Source organism: Cetorhinus maximus, unplaced genomic scaffold (genome assembly GCF_964194155.1).
Source record: "Cetorhinus maximus unplaced genomic scaffold, sCetMax3.hap1.1 HAP1_SCAFFOLD_1986, whole genome shotgun sequence".
Lineage (NCBI taxonomy): Eukaryota > Metazoa > Chordata > Chondrichthyes > Lamniformes > Cetorhinidae > Cetorhinus > Cetorhinus maximus.
In genome coordinates, this window is record NW_027597926.1 from 38,194 (window position 1) to 58,686 (window position 20,493).

At 69.2% G+C, this 20,493-nt stretch overlaps 2 protein-coding genes across 2 annotated transcripts in view; both read right to left on the reverse strand.

The window, feature by feature from the left end:
- Positions 1-7,170, reverse strand: part of LOC144676837 (uncharacterized) — a gene marked incomplete at both ends in the record, with an annotated part of 45,048 nt that extends 37,878 nt beyond the window's left edge. Inside the window, 12 exon segments of the mRNA XM_078537158.1 lie at positions 1-263; positions 302-462; positions 710-768; positions 2,847-3,127; positions 3,236-3,484; positions 3,516-3,585; positions 3,690-4,363; positions 4,406-4,800; positions 5,145-5,203; positions 5,661-5,749; positions 5,791-6,219; positions 6,549-7,170. Of these exon segments, the coding sequence (XP_078393284.1) occupies positions 1-263; positions 302-462; positions 710-768; positions 2,847-3,127; positions 3,236-3,484; positions 3,516-3,585; positions 3,690-4,363; positions 4,406-4,800; positions 5,145-5,203; positions 5,661-5,749; positions 5,791-6,219; positions 6,549-7,170 (3,351 nt within the window).
- A 733-nt stretch (positions 7,171-7,903) lies between these two features.
- LOC144676836 (uncharacterized) lies at positions 7,904-20,219 on the reverse strand (the record flags this gene model as incomplete). The annotated part of the gene is made up of 17 exons (XM_078537155.1): positions 7,904-8,201; positions 8,239-8,516; positions 9,022-10,080; positions 11,973-12,091; positions 12,193-12,258; positions 12,360-12,584; positions 12,943-12,993; positions 13,328-13,578; positions 15,279-16,660; positions 16,858-16,921; positions 16,983-17,047; positions 17,781-17,797; positions 18,417-18,535; positions 18,571-18,851; positions 19,102-19,154; positions 19,196-19,331; positions 19,760-20,219. Coding segments are annotated over 17 exons (4,924 nt in total), but the record flags the coding sequence as incomplete, so codon positions are not given.
- Between the last annotated feature and the right edge of the window lie 274 nt (positions 20,220-20,493).

Sequence of the window (20,493 nt, forward strand, 5' to 3'; positions counted from 1 at the left end):
GGGGCTTGGGCTGTTACTGTGGCTGGGGCTGTTACTGTGGCTGTGAAAGGGTCTTGTGCTGTGACTGCGGCTGTGACTGGGGCTGCGACTGGGGCAGGGGCTGCGACTGGGGATGTGACTCGGGCTGGGGCAGGGGCTGTGACTGAGGCTGGGGCTGTGACTGGGACTGGGACTGTGGCTGGGAATGGGACTGGGACTGGGGATGGGGTTGAGCTTTGACTGGGGCTATGACTGGGTCTGGGGGCTGTTACTGGGGGTGGGGGCTGTGACTGGGGGTGGGGGCTGGGGCTTTGGCTGGGGCTGTGACTTGGGCTGGGGATGCGGCTTGGGCTGTGATTGGGGCTGGGGATGGGGCTTGGGCTGTGATTGGGGCTGGGGATGGGCCTGTCGCTGTGATTGGGTCTGGGGATGAGGCTTGGGCTGGGGATGGGCCTGGCGCTGTTACTGTGGCTGGGGCTGTTACTGTGGCTGTGAAAGGGTCTTGTGCTGTGACTGGGGCTGTGACTGGAGCTGTGACTGGAGCTGTGACTGGAGCTGTGACTGGAGCTGTGACTGGAGCTGTGACTGGAGCTGTGACTGGGGCTGGGACTGATGCTGGGGCTGGGGCTGGGACTGATGCTGGGGCTGGGGCTGGGGCTGGGGCTGGGGCTGCAGCTGGTGCTGGGGCTGGGGCTGGGGCTGGGGCTGGGGATGGGCCTGGCGCTCTTACGGTGGCTGTGAAAGGGTCTTGTGCTGTGACTGGGGCTGCGACTGGGGCAGGGGCTGCGACTGGGTATGTGACTGGGGCTGGGGCTGGGGCTGTGACTGGGGCTGTGACTGGGGCTGTGACTGGGGCTATGGCTGGGGCTATGGCTGGGGCTATGGCTGGGGCTATGGCTGGGGCTGGGTCAGGGGCAGGGGCTATGGCTGGGGCTGGGTCAGGGGCAGGGGCAGGGGCAGGGGCTGGGGCTGGGGCTGGGGCTGGGGCTGGGGCTGGGGCTGGGGCTGGGGCTGGGGCTGGAGCTGGGGCTGGGTCTGTGACTGGGCCTGTGGCTGGTGGTGTGACTGGGGATGGGGATGGGGATGGGGCTGGGGCTGTGATTGGGGCTGGGGCTGGGGCTGGGTTTGGGGCTGTGACTGGGGCTGGGCTTTGACTGGGGCTATGACTGGGAGTGGGGGGTGGGAGTGGGGGGTGGGGGTTGGGAGTGGGGGGTGGGGGTTGGGAGTGGGGGGTGGGGGTTGGGGAGTGGGGGGTGGGGGTGGGGGTTGGGAGCTGTGACTGGGGCTGGGGCTGTGACTGGGGCTGGGGCTGTGACTTGGACAGGGGCTGGGACTGGGGATGGGGTTGAGCTTTGACTGGGTCTATGACTGGGGGTGGGGGTGGGGGTGGGGGCTGTGGGCTGGGGGTGGGGGCTGTGGGCTGGGGGTGGGGTCTGTGACTGGGGAGGGGGCTGGGGCTTTGGCTGGGGCTGTGACTTGGGCTGGGGATGGGGCTGGGGCTGTGACTGGGGCTGTGACTAGGACTGGGGCTGTGACTGGAGCTGGGAATGGGGCTGGGACTGGGGATGGGGTTGAGCTTTGACAGGGGCTATGACTGGGGCTGGGGCTGGGGGTGGGGGCTGTGGAGTGGGGGCTGTGGGCTGTGGAGTGGGGGCTGTGGGCTGGGGATGGGCCTGTTGCTGTGACTGGATCTGGGGATGGGGCTGGGGATGGGGCTTGGGCTGTGACTGGTGCTGGGGATGGGCCTGGCGCTGTTACTGTGGCTGGGGCTGTTACTGTGGATGTGAAAGGGTCTTGTGCTGTGACTGGGGCTGTGACTGGGGCTGGGATTGTGGCTGGGGCTGTGACTGGGGCTGGGATTGTGGCTGGGGCTGGGATTGTGGCTGGGGTTGTGACTGGGGCTGGGGCTGGGGCTGTGACTTAGGCTGTTACTGACGCTGTGGCTGGGGCTGGGGCTGTGACTGAGGCTGTTGCTGGGGCTGGGGCTGGGGCTGTTGCTGAGGCTGCGGCTGGGGCTGGGGCTGGGGCTGTGACTGGGTCTGGGGATGGGGCTTGGGCTGTGACTGTGACTGGGGCTGGGGATGGGCCTGGCGCTGTTACTGTGGCTGGGGCTGTTACTGTGGCTGTGAAAGGGTCTTGTGCTGTGACTGGGGCTGCGGCTGGGGCTGCGACTGGGGCAGGGGCTGGACTGGGGCAGGGGCTGGACTGGGGCAGGGGCTGGACTGGGGCTGGGGCAGGGGTTGGAGCTATGGCTGGGGCAGGGGTTGGGGCTATGGCTGGGGCAGGGGTTGGGGCTATGGCTGGGGCAGGGGTTGGGGCTATGGCTGGGGCAGGGGCTGGGGCAGGGGTTGGGGCTATGGCTGGGGCAGGGGTTGGGGCTATGGCAGGGGTTGGGTGTATGGCTGGGGCAGGGGTTGGGGCTATGGCTGGGGCAGGGGCTGGGACTGGGGCTGGGGCGCTGGGGCTGTGAATGGGACTGGGGCTGGGGCTGGAGCTGGGGCTGGGTCTGTGACAGGGGCTGTTGCTGGTGGTGTGGCTGGGGCTGTTACTGGGGCTATGACTGGGACTGGGGGAGGGGGAGGGGGCTGTGACCGGAGTGGGGGCTTGGGCTGTGACTGGGGCTGGGGATGGGCCAGGCGCTGTTACTGTGGCTGGGGCTGTGACTGGGGCTGGAGCTGTGACTGGGGCTGGGGCTGGAAATGGGGTTGTGACTGGAGCTGTGACTGGGGCTGGGGCTGGGGCTGTGACTGGGGATGGGGCTGGGGCTGGGGCTGGGGCTGTGACTGGAGATGGGGCTAGGGCTGTGGCTGGGGCTGGGGCTTGTGCTGGGGTGGGGCTTGGGCTGTTACTGTGGCTGGGGCTGTTACTGTGGCTGTGAAAGGGTCTTGTGCTGTGACTGCGGCTGTGACTGGGGCTGCGACTGGGGCAGGGGCTGCGACTGGGGCAGGGGCTGCGACTGGGGCAGGGGCTGCGACTGGGGATGTGGCTGGGGCTGGGGCTGGGGCTGGGGCAGGGGCTGGGGCTGGGGCAGGGGCTGTGACTGAGGCTGGGGCTGTGACTGGGGCTGGGAATGGGGCTTGGACTGGGGATGGGGTTGAGCTTTGACTGGGGCTATGACTGGGTCTGGGGGTGGGGGTGGGGGTGGGGTCTGGGGGTGGGGGTGGGGGTGGGGTCTGGGGGTGGGGGCTGGGTCTGGGGGTGGGGGCTGTGTCTGGGGGTGGGGGTGGGGGCTGTGACTGGGGGTGGGGGCTGTGACTGGGGCGGGGGCTGGGGCGGGGGCTAGGGCTTTGGCTGGGGCTGTGACTTGGGCTGGGGATGGGGCTTGGGCTGTGACTGGGGCTGGGGATGGGCCTGGCGCTGTTACTGTGGCTGGGGCTGTTACTGTGGCTGTGAAAGGGTCTTGTGCTGTGACTGGGGCTGCAACTGGGGCAGGGGCTGGAGCTGGGGCTGTGACGGGCTGTTACTGGGGCTTTGACTGGATTTGGGGTTGGGGTTGGGGATGGGGCTATTACTGGGGCTGAGGCTGTGGTTGGGACTGGGGCTGGGGCTAGGGCTGGAGCTGGAGCTGGAGCTGGGGCTGTGACTGCGCTGGGGCTCGGGCTGTGACTGGGGCTTGGTCTGGGGCTGGCCTTTGACTGGGCCTGGGGCTGGCCTTTGACTGGGCCTGGGGCTGGCCTTTGACTGGGCCTGGGGCTGGGCTTTGACTAGGCCTGGGGCTGGCTGGGGCTGTGACTGGGGCTGGGTCTATGACTGGGGCTGTGTCAGGGGCTGGGGCTGTGAATGGGGCAGGGGCTGTGACTGGGACTGGGTCCGGGGCTGGGGCTGTGACTGAGGCTGGGGCTGTGCTTTGACTAGGCCTGGGGCTGGCTGGGGCTGTGACTGGGGATGTGACTGGGGCTGTGACTGGGGCTGTGACTGGGGCTGTGACTGGGGCTGGGGCTGTAACTGGGGCTGGGGTGGGGCAGGGGCAGGGGCGGGGGCTGGTGGTGTGACTGGATGCAGGGGCTGGGGCTTGGGCTGTGACTGGGGCTGGGGATGGACATGGCGCTGTTACTGTGGCTGGGGCTGTTACTGTGGCTGTGAAAGGGTCTTGTGCTGCGTCTGGGGCTGCGACTGGGGCAGGGGCTGCGACTGGGGATGTGACTGGGGCTGGGGATGTGACTGGGGCTGGGGTTGGGGTTGTGAATGGGGATGGGGTTGGGGCTGTGACTGGGGCTGGGGCTGTGACTGGGGCTGGGGCTGTGTCTGGGGCTGGGGCTGGGGGGTGGGGGCTGGGGGGTGAGGGTGGGGGCTGGGGGGCGTGGGGGTGGGGGCTGGGTTGTGGGGGGTGGGGGCTTTGGGCTGGGGGTGGGGGCTGTGACTGGGGCTGGGGATGGGGCTTGGGCTGTGACTGGGGGTGGGGTGGGCCTGGAGCTGTTAGTGTGGCTGTGAAAGGGTCTTGTGCTGTGACTGGGGCTGGGGTTGTGGCTGGGGTTGTGACTGGGGCTGGGGCTGGAGCTGGGGTTGTGGCTGGGGCTGTGACTGGGGATGGGGCTGGGGCTGGGGCTGTGACTTAGGCTGTTACTGAGGCTGAGGCTGGGGCGGTGACTGGGGCTGGGGCGGTGACTGGGGATGGGACTGGGGCTCGGGCTGTGAATGGGGCTGGGGTTGGGGCTGTGAATGGGGCTGGGGTTGGGGCTGTGAATGGGGCTGGGGCTGGGGCTGTGACTGGGGCTGGGGCTGGGGCTGGGGCTGTGACTGGGGCTGGGGCTGGGGCTGGGGATGGGGCTGGAGCTGGGGATGGGCCTGGCGCTGTTACTGTGGCTGGGGCTGTTACTGTGGCTGTGAAAGGGTCTTGTGCTGTGACTGGGGCTGCGACTGGGGCAGGGGCTGCGACTGGGGTTGTGACTGGGGCTGGTGTTGGGGCTATGGCTGGGGCTGGGGCAGGGGCAGGGGCAGGGGCAGGGGCAGGGGATGGGACTGGGGCTGTGGCTGTGGCTGGGGCTGTGACGGGCGGGGGCTGGTGGCGTGGCTGGGGCTGGGGCTGGGGCTGTTGCTGGTGCTGTTGCTGGTGCTGTGATTGGGGATGGGGCTGGGGCTGGGGGGTGGGGGCTGGGGGGTGGGGGCTGGGGCTGGGGTGTGGGGGCTGGGGCTGGGGACTGGGGGCTAGGGCTGGGGGCTATGACTGGGGCGGGGGCTGGGCCTTTGGCTGGGGCTGTGACTTGGGCTGGGGATTGGGCTTGGGCTGGGGATGGGGCTGCGACTGGGGCTGGGGCTGTGACTGGGGCGGTGGCTGGGGCTGGTGGTGTGAATGAGGCTGGGGCTGGGGCTGGGTCTGTGACTGGGCCTGTGGCTGGTGGTGTGACTGGGGTTGGGGATGGGGATGGGGCTGGGGCTGTGATTGGGGCTGGGGCTGTGACTGGGGCTGCGGCTGGGGCTAGTGCTGGGGCTGTGACTGGGGCTGAGGCAGGGGCTGGAGCTGTGGCTGGGGATCGGGCTGGGGCTGGGGATGTGACTGGTGCTGGGGGTGGGGCTGGGGGTGGGGCTGTGACTAGGGCTGGGGCTATGACTGGGGCTATGACTGGGACTGGAGCTGGGACTGGGGTTGGGGCCTGGGCTGGGGCCTGGGCTGGGGCAGGAGCTGTGATTGGGGCTATGACTGAGGGTGGGGCTGTGACTGGGGCTGGGAATGGGGCTGGGACTGGGGATGGGGTTGAGGTTTGACTGGGGCTATGACTGGGGCTGGGGCTGGAGCTATGGCTGGGGGTGGGGGTGGGGGTGGGAGTGGTGGCTGTGGGCTGGGGGCGGGGGCTGTGGGCTGGGGGTGGGGGCTGTGGGCTGGGGCGGGGGCTTGGGCTGGGGATGGGGCTGCGACTTGGGCTGGGCTTTGACTGGGCCTGGGGCTGTGACTGGGGTTGGGGCAGGTGCGGGTGCTGGGGCTGTGAATGGGGCTGGGGCTGGGGCTGTGAATGGGGCTGGGGCTGTGACTGGGGCTGGGGCTGGAGCTGGGGCTGGGTCTGTGACAGGGGCTGTTGCTGGTGGTGTGGCTGGGGCTGTTACAGGGGCTGTGACTGGGGCTGGGGTTGTGGCTGGGGCTGTGGCTGGAGCTGGGGCTGGAAATGGGGTTGTGACTGGAGCTGGGGCTGGGGCTGTGACTGGGGATGGGGATGGGGATGGGGCTGGGGCTGTGACTTAGGCTGTTACTGAGGCTGTGACTGCGGATGGGGCTAGGGCTGTGACTGGGGCTGGGGCTTGTGCTGGGGTGGGGCTTGGGCTGTTACTGTGGCTGGGGCTGTTACTGTGGCTGTGAAAGGGTCTTGTGCTGTGACTGCGGCTGTGACTGGGGCTGCGACTGGGGCAGGGGCTGCGACTGGGGATGTGACTCGGGCTGGGGCAGGGGCTGGGACTGAGGCTGGGGCTGTGACTGGGACTGGGGCTGTGACTGTGGCTGGGAATGGGGCTGGGACTGGGGATGGGGTTGAGCTTTGACTGGGGCTATGACTGGGTCTGGGGGTGGGGGTGGGGGCTGTGACTGGGGGTGGGGGCTGTGACTGGGGGTGGGGGCTGTGACTGGGGGTGGGGGCTGTGACTGGGGCGGGGGCTGGGGCTTTGGCTGGGGCTGGGGCTTTGGCTGGGGCTGTGACTTGGGCTGGGGATGGGGCTTGGGCTGTGATTGGGGCTGGGGATGGGGCTTGGGCTGTGATTGGGGCTGGGGATGGGCCTGTCGCTGTGATTGGGTCTGGGGATGAGGCTTGGGCTGGGGATGGGGCTTGGGCTGGGGATGGGCCTGGCGCTGTTACTGTGGCTGGGGCTGTTACTGTGGCTGTGAAAGGGTCTTGTGCTGTGACTGGGGCTGTGACTGGGGCTGGGACTGATGCTGGGGCTGGGGCTGGGGCTGGGGCTGGGGCTGGGACTGATGCTGGGGCTGGGGCTGGGGCTGGGGCTGCGGCTGGGGCTGGGGCTGGGGCTGGGGCTGGGGCTGGGGCTGGGGCTTGGGCTGGGGATGGGTCTTGGGCTGTGACTGGGGCTGGGGATGGGCCTGGCGCTGTTACGGTGGCTGTGAAAGGGTCTTGTGCTGTGACTGGAGCTGCGACTGGGGCTGCGACTGGGGCTGCGACTGGGGCAGGGGCTGCGACTGGGGCTGCGACTGGGGCTGCGACTGGGGCTGTGACTGGGGCTGTGACTGGGGCTGTGACTGGGGCTGTGACTGGGGCTGTGACTGGGGCTGTGACTGGGGCTGTGACTGGGGCTGTGACTGGGGCTGTGACTGGGGCAGGGGCTGGGGCTGGGGCTGTGACTGTGACTGTGACTGTGACTGTGACTGGGGCTGGGGTTGGGGCTGGGGCTGAGACTGGGGCTGGTGGTGTGACTGGGGTTGGGGCTGGTGGTGTGACTGGGGTTGGGGCTGGTGGTGTGACTGGGGCAGGGGCTGGGGCAGGGGCTAGGACTGGGGCTAGGACTGGGGCTGCGACTGGGGCTGCGACTGGGGCTGTGGCTGTGAATGGGGCAGGGGCTGGGGCTGTGACTGGGGCTGTGTCTGGGGCTGGGGCTGTGACTGGGTCTGGGGATGGGGCTTGGGATGGGGCTTGGGCTGTGACTGGGGCTGGGGATGGGCTTGGCGCTGTTACTGTGGCTGGGGCTGTTACTGTGGCTGTGAACGGGTCTTGTGCTGTGACTGGGGCTGCGACTGGGGCAGGGGCTGCGGCTGGGGCTGTGACTGGGGCTGGGGCTGTGACTGGGGCTGGGGCTGGGGCAGGGGCAGGGGCAGGGGCAGGGGCTGGGGCAGGGGCTGGGGCAGGGGCAGGGGCTGGGGCTGGAAATGGGGTTGTGACTGGAGCTGGGGCTGGGGCTGTGACTGGGGATGGGGCTGGGGCTGGGGATGGGGCTGGGGCTGGGGCTGGGGCTGTGACTTAGGCTGTTACTGAGGCTGTGACTGGGGATGGGGCTAGGGCTGTGTCTGGGCCTGGTGCTGGGGTGGGGCTTGGGCTGTTACTGTGGCTGGGGCTGTTACTGTGGCTGTGAAAGGGTCTTGTGCTGTGACTGCGGCTGTGACTGGGGCTGCGACTGGGGCAGGGGCTGCGACTGGGGATGTGACTCCGGCTGGGGCTGGACTGGGGCTGGGGCTGGGGCTGGGGCAGGGGCTGTGGCTGGGAATGGGGCTGGGACTGGGGATGGGGCTGGGACTGGGGATGGGGCTGGTGGTGTGACTGGGGATGGGGCTGGGTCTGGGGCTGGGGGTGTGACTGGGGATGGGGCAGGGGCTGGAGCTGGGGCTGTGACGGGCTGTTACTGGGGCTTTGACTGGATTTGGGGTTGGGGTTGGGGTTGGGGATGGGGCTATTACTGGGTCTGTGACTGGGGCTGTGACTGGGGCAGGGGCTGTGACTGGGGCTGGGAATGGGGCTGGGGTTGGGGCTGGGGCTGTGGCTGGGGCAGGTGCGGGTGCTGGGGCTGTGTCTGTGAAAGGGGCTGGGGCTGGGGCTGAGATTGGGGCTGGGGCTGTGATTGGGGCTGGGGCTGGGGCTGTGACTGGGGCTGGGGCTTGTGCTGGGGTGGGGCTTGGGCTGTTACTGTGGCTGGGGCTGTTACTGTGGCTGTGAAAGGGTCTTGTGCTGTGACTGCGGCTGTGACTGGGGCTGCGACTGGGGCAGGGGCTGCGACTGGGGATGTGACTCGGGCTGGGGCAGGGGCTGGGACTGAGGCTGGGGCTGTGACTGGGACTGGGGCTGTGACTGTGGCTGGGAATGGGGCTGGGACTGGGGATGGGGTTGAGCTTTGACTGGGGCTATGACTGGGTCTGGGGGTGGGGGTGGGGGCTGTGACTGGGGGTGGGGGCTGTGACTGGGGGTGGGGGCTGTGACTGGGGCGGGGGCTGGGGCTTTGGCTGGGGCTGGGGCTTTGGCTGGGGCTGTGACTTGGGCTGGGGATGGGGCTTGGGCTGTGATTGGGGCTGGGGATGGGGCTTGGGCTGTGATTGGGGCTGGGGATGGGCCTGTCGCTGTGATTGGGTCTGGGGATGAGGCTTGGGCTGGGGATGGGGCTTGGGCTGGGGATGGGCCTGGCGCTGTTACTGTGGCTGGGGCTGTTACTGTGGCTGTGAAAGGGTCTTGTGCTGTGACTGGGGCTGTGACTGGGGCTGGGACTGATGCTGGGGCTGGGGCTGGGGCTGGGGCTGGGGCTGGGGCTGGGACTGATGCTGGGGCTGGGGCTGGGGCTGCGGCTGGGGCTGGGGCTGGGGCTGGGGCTGGGGCTGGGGCTTGGGCTGGGGATGGGTCTTGGGCTGTGACTGGGGCTGGGGATGGGCCTGGCGCTGTTACGGTGGCTGTGAAAGGGTCTTGTGCTGTGACTGGAGCTGCGACTGGGGCTGCGACTGGGGCAGGGGCTGCGACTGGGTATGTGACTGGGGCTGTGACTGGGGCTGTGACTGGGGCTGTGACTGGGGCTGTGACTGGGGCTGTGACTGGGGCTGTGACTGGGGCTGTGACTGGGGCTGTGACTGGGGCTGTGACTGGGGCAGTGGCTGGGGCTGGGGCTGTGACTGTGACTGTGACTGTGACTGTGACTGGGGCTGGGGTTGGGGCTGAGACTGGGGCTGGTGGTGTGACTGGGGTTGGGGCTGGTTGTGTGACTGGGGCAGGGGCTGGGGCAGGGGCTGGGGCTAGGACTGGGGCTAGGACTGGGGCTGCGACTGGGGCTGCGACTGGGGCTGTGGCTGTGAATGGGGCAGGGGCTGGGGCTGTGACTGGGGCTGTGTCTGGGGCTGGGGCTGTGACTGGGTCTGGGGATGGGGCTTGGGATGGGGCTTGGGCTGTGACTGGGGCTGGGGATGGGCTTGGCGCTGTTACTGTGGCTGGGGCTGTTACTGTGGCTGTGAACGGGTCTTGTGCTGTGACTGGGGCTGCGACTGGGGCAGGGGCTGCGGCTGGGGCTGTGACTGGGGCTGGGGCTGTGACTGGGGCTGGGGCTGGGGCAGGGGCAGGGGCAGGGGCAGGGGCTGGGGCAGGGGCTGGGGCAGGGGCAGGGGCAGGGGCTGGGGCTGGGGCTGGAAATGGGGTTGTGACTGGAGCTGGGGCTGGGGCTGTGACTGGGGATGGGGCTGGGGCTGGGGCTGGGGATGGGGCTGGGGCTGGGGCTGGGGCTGTGACTTAGGCTGTTACTGAGGCTGTGACTGGGGATGGGGCTAGGGCTGTGTCTGGGCCTGGTGCTGGGGTGGGGCTTGGGCTGTTACTGTGGCTGGGGCTGTTACTGTGGCTGTGAAAGGGTCTTGTGCTGTGACTGCGGCTGTGACTGGGGCTGCGACTGGGGCAGGGGCTGCGACTGGGGATGTGACTCCGGCTGTGGCTGGGAATGGGGCTGGGACTGGGGATGGGGCTGGGACTGGGGATGGGGCTGGTGGTGTGACTGGGGATGGGGCTGGGTCTGGGGCTGGGGGTGTGACTGGGGATGGGGCAGGGGCTGGAGCTGGGGCTGTGACGGGCTGTTACTGGGGCTTTGACTGGATTTGGGGTTGGGGTTGGGGTTGGGGATGGGGCTATTACTGGGGCTGAGGCTGTGGTTGGGACTGGGGCTGGGGCTAGGGCTGGCGCTGGAGCTGGGGCTGTGACTGCGCTGGGGCTCGGGCTGTGACTGGGGCTTGGTCTGGGGCTGGCCTTTGACTGGGCCTGGGGCTGGCCTTTGACTGGGCCTGGGGCTGGCCTTTGACTGGGCCTGGGGCTGGGCTTTGACTAGGCCTGGGGCTGGCTGGGGCTGTGACTGGGGCTGGGTCTATGACTGGGGCTGTGACAGGGGCTGGGGCTGTGAATGGGGCAGGGGCTGTGACTGGGACTGGGTCCGGGGCTGGGGCTGTGACTGAGGCTGGGGCTGTGCTTTGACTAGGCCTGGGGCTGGCTGGGGCTGTGACTGGGGATGTGACTGGGGCTGGGTCTGTGACTGGGGCTGTGACTGGGGCAGGGGCTGTGACTGGGGCTGGGAATGGGGCTGGGGTTGGGGCTGGGGCTGTGGCTGGGGCAGGTGCGGGTGCTGGGGCTGTGTCTGTGAAAGGGGCTGGGGCTGGGGCTGAGATTGGGGCTGGGGCTGTGATTGGGTGGGGCTGGGGCTGTGACTGGGGCTGGGGCTGGGGCTGTGACTGGGGCTGAAGCTGTGACTGGAGCTGGGGCTGGGGCTGTGACTGGGGCTGTGACTGGGGCTGGGGCTATGACTAGGTCTGGGCATGGGGCTTGGGCTGGGGATGGGGATGGGGCTTGGGCTGTGACTGGGGCTGGGGATGGGCCTGGCGCTGTTACTGTGGCTGGGGCTGTTACTGTGGCTGTGAAAGGGTCTTGTGCTGTGACTGGGGCTGCGACTGGGGCAGGGGCTGCGACTGGGGATGTGGCTGGGGTTGGTGTTGGGGCTATGGCTGGGGCAGGGGCAGGGGCAGGGGCAGGGGCTGGGGCAGGGGCAGGGGATGGGACTGGGGCTGTGGCTGTGGCTGGGGCTGTGACGGGCGGGGGCTGGTGGCGTGGCTGGGGCTGGGGCTGGGGCTGTTGCTGGTGCTGTTGCTGGTGCTGTGATTGGGGATGGGGCTGGGGCTGGGGGGTGGGGGCTGGGGGGTGGGGGCTGGGGGGTGGGGGCTGGGGGGTGGGGGCTGGGGCTGGGGTGTGGGGGCTGGGGCTGGGGACTGGGGGCTAGGGCTGGGGGCTATGACTGGGGCGGGGGCTGGGCCTTTGGCTGGGGCTGTGACTTGGGCTGGGGATTGGGCTTGGGCTGGGGATGGGGCTGCGACTGGGGCTGGGGCTGTGACTGGGGCGGTGGCTGGGGCTGGTGGTGTGAATGAGGCTGGGGCTGGGGCTGGGTCTGTGACTGGGCCTGTGGCTGGTGGTGTGACTGGGGTTGGGGATGGGGATGGGGCTGGGGCTGTGATTGGGGCTGGGGCTGTGACTGGGGCTGCGGCTGGGGCTAGTGCTGGGGCTGTGACTGGGGCTGAGGCAGGGGCTGGAGCTGTGGCTGGGGATCGGGCTGGGGCTGGGGATGTGACTGGTGCTGGGGGTGGGGCTGGGGGTGGGGCTGTGACTAGGGCTGGGGCTATGACTGGGGCTATGACTGGGACTGGAGCTGGGACTGGGACTGTGACTGGGGTTGGGGCCTGGGCTGGGGCCTGGGCTGGGGCAGGAGCTGTGATTGGGGCTATGACTGAGGGTGGGGCTGTGACTGGGGCTGGGAATGGGGCTGGGACTGGGGATGGGGTTGAGGTTTGACTGGGGCTATGACTGGGGCTGGGGCTGGAGCTATGGCTGGGGGTGGGGGTGGGGGTGGGAGTGGTGGCTGTGGGCTGGGGGCGGGGGCTGTGGGCTGGGGGTGGGGGCTGTGGGCTGGGGCGGGGGCTTGGGCTGGGGATGGGGCTGCGACTTGGGCTGGGCTTTGACTGGGCCTGGGGCTGTGACTGGGGTTGGGGCAGGTGCGGGTGCTGGGGCTGTGAATGGGGCTGGGGCTGGGGCTGTGAATGGGGCTGGGGCTGTGACTGGGGCTGGGGCTGGAGCTGGGGCTGGGTCTGTGACAGGGGCTGTTGCTGGTGGTGTGGCTGGGGCTGTTACAGGGGCTGTGACTGGGGCTGGGGTTGTGGCTGGGGCTGTGGCTGGAGCTGGGGCTGGAAATGGGGTTGTGACTGGAGCTGGGGCTGGGGCTGTGACTGGGGATGGGGATGGGGATGGGGCTGGGGCTGTGACTTAGGCTGTTACTGAGGCTGTGACTGCGGATGGGGCTAGGGCTGTGACTGGGGCTGGGGCTTGTGCTGGGGTGGGGCTTGGGCTGTTACTGTGGCTGGGGCTGTTACTGTGGCTGTGAAAGGGTCTTGTGCTGTGACTGCGGCTGTGACTGGGGCTGCGACTGGGGCAGGGGCTGCGACTGGGGATGTGACTCGGGCTGGGGCAGGGGCTGGGACTGAGGCTGGGGCTGTGACTGGGACTGGGGCTGTGACTGTGGCTGGGAATGGGGCTGGGACTGGGGATGGGGTTGAGCTTTGACTGGGGCTATGACTGGGTCTGGGGGTGGGGGTGGGGGCTGTGACTGGGGGTGGGGGCTGTGACTGGGGGTGGGGGCTGTGACTGGGGGTGGGGGCTGTGACTGGGGCGGGGGCTGGGGCTTTGGCTGGGGCTGGGGCTTTGGCTGGGGCTGTGACTTGGGCTGGGGATGGGGCTTGGGCTGTGATTGGGGCTGGGGATGGGGCTTGGGCTGTGATTGGGGCTGGGGATGGGCCTGTCGCTGTGATTGGGTCTGGGGATGAGGCTTGGGCTGGGGATGGGGCTTGGGCTGGGGATGGGCCTGGCGCTGTTACTGTGGCTGGGGCTGTTACTGTGGCTGTGAAAGGGTCTTGTGCTGTGACTGGGGCTGTGACTGGGGCTGGGACTGATGCTGGGGCTGGGGCTGGGGCTGGGGCTGGGGCTGGGACTGATGCTGGGGCTGGGGCTGGGGCTGGGGCTGCGGCTGGGGCTGGGGCTGGGGCTGGGGCTGGGGCTGGGGCTTGGGCTGGGGATGGGTCTTGGGCTGTGACTGGGGCTGGGGATGGGCCTGGCGCTGTTACGGTGGCTGTGAAAGGGTCTTGTGCTGTGACTGGAGCTGCGACTGGGGCTGCGACTGGGGCTGCGACTGGGGCAGGGGCTGCGACTGGGGCTGTGACTGGGGCTGTGACTGGGGCTGTGACTGGGGCTGTGACTGGGGCTGTGACTGGGGCTGTGACTGGGGCTGTGACTGGGGCTGTGACTGGGGCAGGGGCTGGGGCTGGGGCTGTGACTGTGACTGTGACTGTGACTGTGACTGGGGCTGGGGTTGGGGCTGAGACTGGGGCTGGTGGTGTGACTGGGGTTGGGGCTGGTGGTGTGACTGGGGTTGGGGCTGGTGGTGTGACTGGGGCAGGGGCTGGGGCAGGGGCTGGGCTGGGGCTAGGACTGGGGCTAGGACTGGGGCTGCGACTGGGGCTGCGACTGGGGCTGTGGCTGTGAATGGGGCAGGGGCTGGGGCTGTGACTGGGGCTGTGTCTGGGGCTGGGGCTGTGACTGGGTCTGGGGATGGGGCTTGGGATGGGGCTTGGGCTGTGACTGGGGCTGGGGATGGGCTTGGCGCTGTTACTGTGGCTGGGGCTGTTACTGTGGCTGTGAACGGGTCTTGTGCTGTGACTGGGGCTGCGACTGGGGCAGGGGCTGCGGCTGGGGCTGTGACTGGGGCTGGGGCTGTGACTGGGGCTGGGGCTGGGGCAGGGGCAGGGGCAGGGGCAGGGGCTGGGGCAGGGGCTGGGGCAGGGGCAGGGGCTGGGGCTGGAAATGGGGTTGTGACTGGAGCTGGGGCTGGGGCTGTGACTGGGGATGGGGCTGGGGCTGGGGCTGGGGATGGGGCTGGGGCTGGGGCTGGGGCTGTGACTTAGGCTGTTACTGAGGCTGTGACTGGGGATGGGGCTAGGGCTGTGTCTGGGCCTGGTGCTGGGGTGGGGCTTGGGCTGTTACTGTGGCTGGGGCTGTTACTGTGGCTGTGAAAGGGTCTTGTGCTGTGACTGCGGCTGTGACTGGGGCTGCGACTGGGGCAGGGGCTGCGACTGGGGATGTGACTCCGGCTGGGGCTGGACTGGGGCTGGGGCTGGGGCTGGGGCAGGGGCTGTGGCTGGGAATGGGGCTGGGACTGGGGATGGGGCTGGGACTGGGGATGGGGCTGGTGGTGTGACTGGGGATGGGGCTGGGTCTGGGGCTGGGGGTGTGACTGGGGATGGGGCAGGGGCTGGAGCTGGGGCTGTGACGGGCTGTTACTGGGGCTTTGACTGGATTTGGGGTTGGGGTTGGGGTTGGGGATGGGGCTATTACTGGGTCTGTGACTGGGGCTGTGACTGGGGCAGGGGCTGTGACTGGGGCTGGGAATGGGGCTGGGGTTGGGGCTGGGGCTGTGGCTGGGGCAGGTGCGGGTGCTGGGGCTGTGTCTGTGAAAGGGGCTGGGGCTGGGGCTGAGATTGGGGCTGGGGCTGTGATTGGGGCTGGGGCTGGGGCTGTGACTGGGGCTGGGGCTTGTGCTGGGGTGGGGCTTGGGCTGTTACTGTGGCTGGGGCTGTTACTGTGGCTGTGAAAGGGTCTTGTGCTGTGACTGCGGCTGTGACTGGGGCTGCGACTGGGGCAGGGGCTGCGACTGGGGATGTGACTCGGGCTGGGGCAGGGGCTGGGACTGAGGCTGGGGCTGTGACTGGGACTGGGGCTGTGACTGTGGCTGGGAATGGGGCTGGGACTGGGGATGGGGTTGAGCTTTGACTGGGGCTATGACTGGGTCTGGGGGTGGGGGTGGGGGCTGTGACTGGGGGTGGGGGCTGTGACTGGGGGTGGGGGCTGTGACTGGGGCGGGGGCTGGGGCTTTGGCTGGGGCTGGGGCTTTGGCTGGGGCTGTGACTTGGGCTGGGGATGGGGCTTGGGCTGTGATTGGGGCTGGGGATGGGGCTTGGGCTGTGATTGGGGCTGGGGATGGGCCTGTCGCTGTGATTGGGTCTGGGGATGAGGCTTGGGCTGGGGATGGGGCTTGGGCTGGGGATGGGCCTGGCGCTGTTACTGTGGCTGGGGCTGTTACTGTGGCTGTGAAAGGGTCTTGTGCTGTGACTGGGGCTGTGACTGGGGCTGGGACTGATGCTGGGGCTGGGGCTGGGGCTGGGGCTGGGGCTGGGACTGATGCTGGGGCTGGGGCTGGGGCTGCGGCTGGGGCTGGGGCTGGGGCTGGGGCTGGGGCTGGGGCTTGGGCTGGGGATGGGTCTTGGGCTGTGACTGGGGCTGGGGATGGGCCTGGCGCTGTTACGGTGGCTGTGAAAGGGTCTTGTGCTGTGACTGGAGCTGCGACTGGGGCTGCGACTGGGGCAGGGGCTGCGACTGGGTATGTGACTGGGGCTGTGACTGGGGCTGTGACTGGGGCTGTGACTGGGGCTGTGACTGGGGCTGTGACTGGGGCTGTGACTGGGGCTGTGACTGGGGCTGTGACTGGGGCTGTGACTGGGGCTGTGACTGGGGCTGTGACTGGGGCTGTGACTGGGGCTGTGACTGGGGCTGTGACTGGGGCTGTGACTGGGGCAGTGGCTGGGGCTGGGGCTGTGACTGTGACTGTGACTGTGACTGTGACTGGGGCTGGGGTTGGGGCTGAGACTGGGGCTGGTGGTGTGACTGGGGTTGGGGCTGGTTGTGTGACTGGGGCAGGGGCTGGGGCAGGGGCTGGGGCTAGGACTGGGGCTAGGACTGGGGCTGCGACTGGGGCTGCGACTGGGGCTGTGGCTGTGAATGGGGCAGGGGCTGGGGCTGTGACTGGGGCTGTGTCTGGGGCTGGGGCTGTGACTGGGTCTGGGGATGGGGCTTGGGATGGGGCTTGGGCTGTGACTGGGGCTGGGGATGGGCTTGGCGCTGTTACTGTGGCTGGGGCTGTTACTGTGGCTGTGAACGGGTCTTGTGCTGTGACTGGGGCTGCGACTGGGGCAGGGGCTGCGGCTGGGGCTGTGACTGGGGCTGGGGCTGTGACTGGGGCTGGGGCTGGGGCAGGGGCAGGGGCAGGGGCAGGGGCAGGGGCTGGGGCAGGGGCTGGGGCAGGGGCAGGGGCAGGGGCTGGGGCTGGGGCTGGAAATGGGGTTGTGACTGGAGCTGGGGCTGGGGCTGTGACTGGGGATGGGGCTGGGGCTGGGGCTGGGGATGGGGCTGGGGCTGGGGCTGGGGCTGTGACTTAGGCTGTTACTGAGGCTGTGACTGGGGATGGGGCTAGGGCTGTGTCTGGGCCTGGTGCTGGGGTGGGGCTTGGGCTGTTACTGTGGCTGGGGCTGTTACTGTGGCTGTGAAAGGGTCTTGTGCTGTGACTGCGGCTGTGACTGGGGCTGCGACTGGGGCAGGGGCTGCGACTGGGGATGTGACTCCGGCTGTGGCTGGGAATGGGGCTGGGACTGGGGATGGGGCTGGGACTGGGGATGGGGCTGGTGGTGTGACTGGGGATGGGGCTGGGTCTGGGGCTGGGGGTGTGACTGGGGATGGGGCAGGGGCTGGAGCTGGGGCTGTGACGGGCTGTTACTGGGGCTTTGACTGGATTTGGGGTTGGGGTTGGGGTTGGGGATGGGGCTATTACTGGGGCTGAGGCTGTGGTTGGGACTGGGGCTGGGGCTAGGGCTGGCGCTGGAGCTGGGGCTGTGACTGCGCTGGGGCTCGGGCTGTGACTGGGGCTTGGTCTGGGGCTGGCCTTTGACTGGGCCTGGGGCTGGCCTTTGACTGGGCCTGGGGCTGGCCTTTGACTGGGCCTGGGGCTGGGCTTTGACTAGGCCTGGGGCTGGCTGGGGCTGTGACTGGGGCTGGGTCTATGACTGGGGCTGTGACAGGGGCTGGGGCTGTGAATGGGGCAGGGGCTGTGACTGGGACTGGGTCCGGGGCTGGGGCTGTGACTGAGGCTGGGGCTGTGCTTTGACTAGGCCTGGGGCTGGCTGGGGCTGTGACTGGGGATGTGACTGGGGCTGGGTCTGTGACTGGGGCTGTGACTGGGGCAGGGGCTGTGACTGGGGCTGGGAATGGGGCTGGGGTTGGGGCTGGGGCTGTGGCTGGGGCAGGTGCGGGTGCTGGGGCTGTGTCTGTGAAAGGGGCTGGGGCTGGGGCTGAGATTGGGGCTGGGGCTGTGATTGGGGCTGGGGCTGGGGCTGTGACTGGGGCTGGGGCTGTGACTGGGGCTGAAGCTGTGACTGGAGCTGGGGCTGGGGCTGTGACTGGGGCTGTGACTGGGGCTGGGGCTATGACTAGGTCTGGGCATGGGGCTTGGGCTGGGGATGGGGCTTGGGCTGTGACTGGGGCTGGGGATGGGCCTGGCGCTGTTACTGTGGCTGGGGCTGTTACTGTGGCTGTGAAAGGGTCTTGTGCTGTGACTGGGGCTGCGACTGGGGCAGGGGCTGCGACTGGGGATGTGGCTGGGGTTGGGGCTGGGGCTGGGGTTGGGGCTGGGGTTGGGGCTGGGGTTGGGGCTGGGATTGGGGCTGGGGATGGGGCTGGGGATGGGGCTGGGGCTGGGGCTGTTACTGTGGCTGGGGCTGTTACTGTGGCTGGGGCTGTTACTGTGGCTGTGAAAGGGTCTTGTGCTGTGACTGGGGCTGCGACTGGGGCAGGGGCTGCGACTGGGGATGTGGCTGGGGCTGGGGTTGGGGCTGGGGTTGGGGCTGGGGTTGGGGCTGGGGTTGGGGCTGGGGCTGGGGTTGGGGCTGGGGTTGGGGCTGGGGTTGGGGCTGGGGTTGGGGCTGGGGTTAGGGCTATGGCTGGGGCAGGGGCGGGGGCGGGGGCAGGGGCAGGGGCAGGGGCAGGGGCTGGGACTGGGGCTGGGGCTGGGGCTGGGGCTGTGACAGGGGCTGTTGCTGGTGGTGTGACTGGGGATGGGGCTGTGATTGTGACTTGGGCTGTGACTGGGGCTGTGGCTGGGGCTGTTACTGGGGTTGGGGATGGGGCTGAGGCTGTGGTTGTGACTGGGGTTGGGTTTGGGGATGGGGCGGAGGCTGTTACTGGGGCTGAGGCTGTGACTGGTGCAGGGGCTGGGGCTGGGACTGGGGCTGGGGCAGGAGCTGTGAATGGGGCTGCGACTGGGGCTGGGTCTGGGGCTGGGCTTTGACTGGGCCTGGGCCTGGGGCTGGGGCTGGGGCTGGGGCTGGGGCTGGGGCTGGGGCGGGTGCGGGTGCTGGGGCAGGTGCGGGGGCTGGGGCAGGTGCGGGGGCTGGGGCTGGGACTGGGGCTGGGGCTGGGACTGGGGCTGGGGCTGGGGCTGTGGCTGTGGCTGGGGCTGGGTCTGTGACTGGGCCTGTGGCTGGTGGTGTGACTGGGGATGGGGATGGGGCTGGGGCTGTGATTGGGGCTGGGGCTGGAGCTGGGGCTGGGGCTGGAGCTGGGACTGGGGCTGGGCTTTGACTGGGGCTATGACTGGGAGTGGGGGGTGGGAGTGGAGAGTGGGGGGTGGGAGTGGGGGGTGGGGGGTGGGGGTGGGAGTGGGGGGTGGGGGGTGGGGGTGGGGAGTGGGGGTGGGGAGTGGGGGGTGGGGAGTGGGGGGTGGGGGTGGGGTGTGGGGGTGGGGGTGGGGGTTGGGAGCTGTGACTGGGGCTGGGGCTGTGACTGGGGCTGGGGCTGTGACTTGGACAGGGGCTGGGACTGGGGCTGGGACTGGGGATGGGGTTGAGCTTTGACTGGGGCTATGACTGGGGGTGGGGGTGGGGGCTGTGGGCTGGGGGCTGTGGGCTGGGGGTGGGGTCTGTGACTGGGGAGGGGGCTGGGGCTTTGGCTGGGGCTGTGACTTGGGCTGGGGATGGGGTTGGGGCTGTGACTGGGGCTGTGACTAGGACTGGGGCTGTGACTGGAGCTGGGAATGGGGCTGGGACTGGGGATGGGGTTGAGCTTTGACAGGGGCTATGACTGGGGCTGGGGGTGGGGGCTGTGGAGTGGGGGCTGTGGGCTGGGGATGGGCCTGTTGCTGTGACTGGATCTGGGGATGGGGCTTGGGCTGGGGATGGGGCTTGGGCTGTGATTGGTGCTGGGGATGGGCCTGGCGCTGTTACTGTGGCTGGGGCTGTTACTGTGGATGTGAAAGGGTCTTGTGCTGTGACTGGGGCTGTGACTGGGGCTGTGACTGGGGCTGTGACTGGGGCTGTGACTGGGGCTGTGACTGGGGCTGTGACTGGGGCTGGGATTGTGGCTGGGGCTGTGACTGGGGCTGGGATAGTGGCTGGGGCTGTGACTGGGGCTGGAGCTGGGGCTGGGGCTGGGGCTGTGACTGACGCTGTGGCTGGGGCTGTGACTGGGGCTGGGGCTGGGGGGCTGGGGCTGGGGCTGGGGCTGGGGCTGGGGCTGGGGCTGGGGCTGGGGCTGGGGCTGGGGCTGTGACTGAGGCTGTTGCTGGGGCTGGGGCTGGGGCTGGGGCTGTGACTTAGGCTGGGGCTGTGACTGGGACTGGGGCTGGGGCTGTGACTGAGGCTGTTGCTGGGGCTGGGGCTGGGGCTGTGACTTAGGCTGTTACTGACGCTGTGGCTGGGGCTGTGACTGGGGCTGGGGCTGTGACTGGGACTGTGGCTGGGGCTGGGGCTGTGACTGAGGCTGTTGCTGGGGCTGGGGCTGGGGCTGGGGCTGCTGCTGGGGCTGGGGCTGTTGCTGAGGCTGCGGCTGGGGCTGTGTCTGGGGCTGGGGCTGGGGCTGTGACTGGGTCTGGGGATGGGGCTTGGGCTGTGACTGTGACTGGGGCTGGGGATGGGCCTGGCGCTGTTACTGTGGCTGGGGCTGTTACTGTGGCTGTGAAAGGGTCTTGTGCTGTGACTGGGGCTGCGACTGGGGCAGGGGCTGGACTGGGGCAGGGGCTGGACTGGGGCAGGGGCTGGACTGGGGCTGGGGCTATGGCTGGGGCAGGGGTTGGGGCTATGGCTGGGGCAGGGGTTGGGGCTATGGCTGGGGCAGGGGTTGGGGCTATGGCTGGGGCAGGGGTTGGGGCTATGGCTGGGGCAGGGGTTGGGGCTATGGCTGGGGCAGGGGTTGGAGCTATGGCTGGGGCAGGGGTTGGGGCTATGGC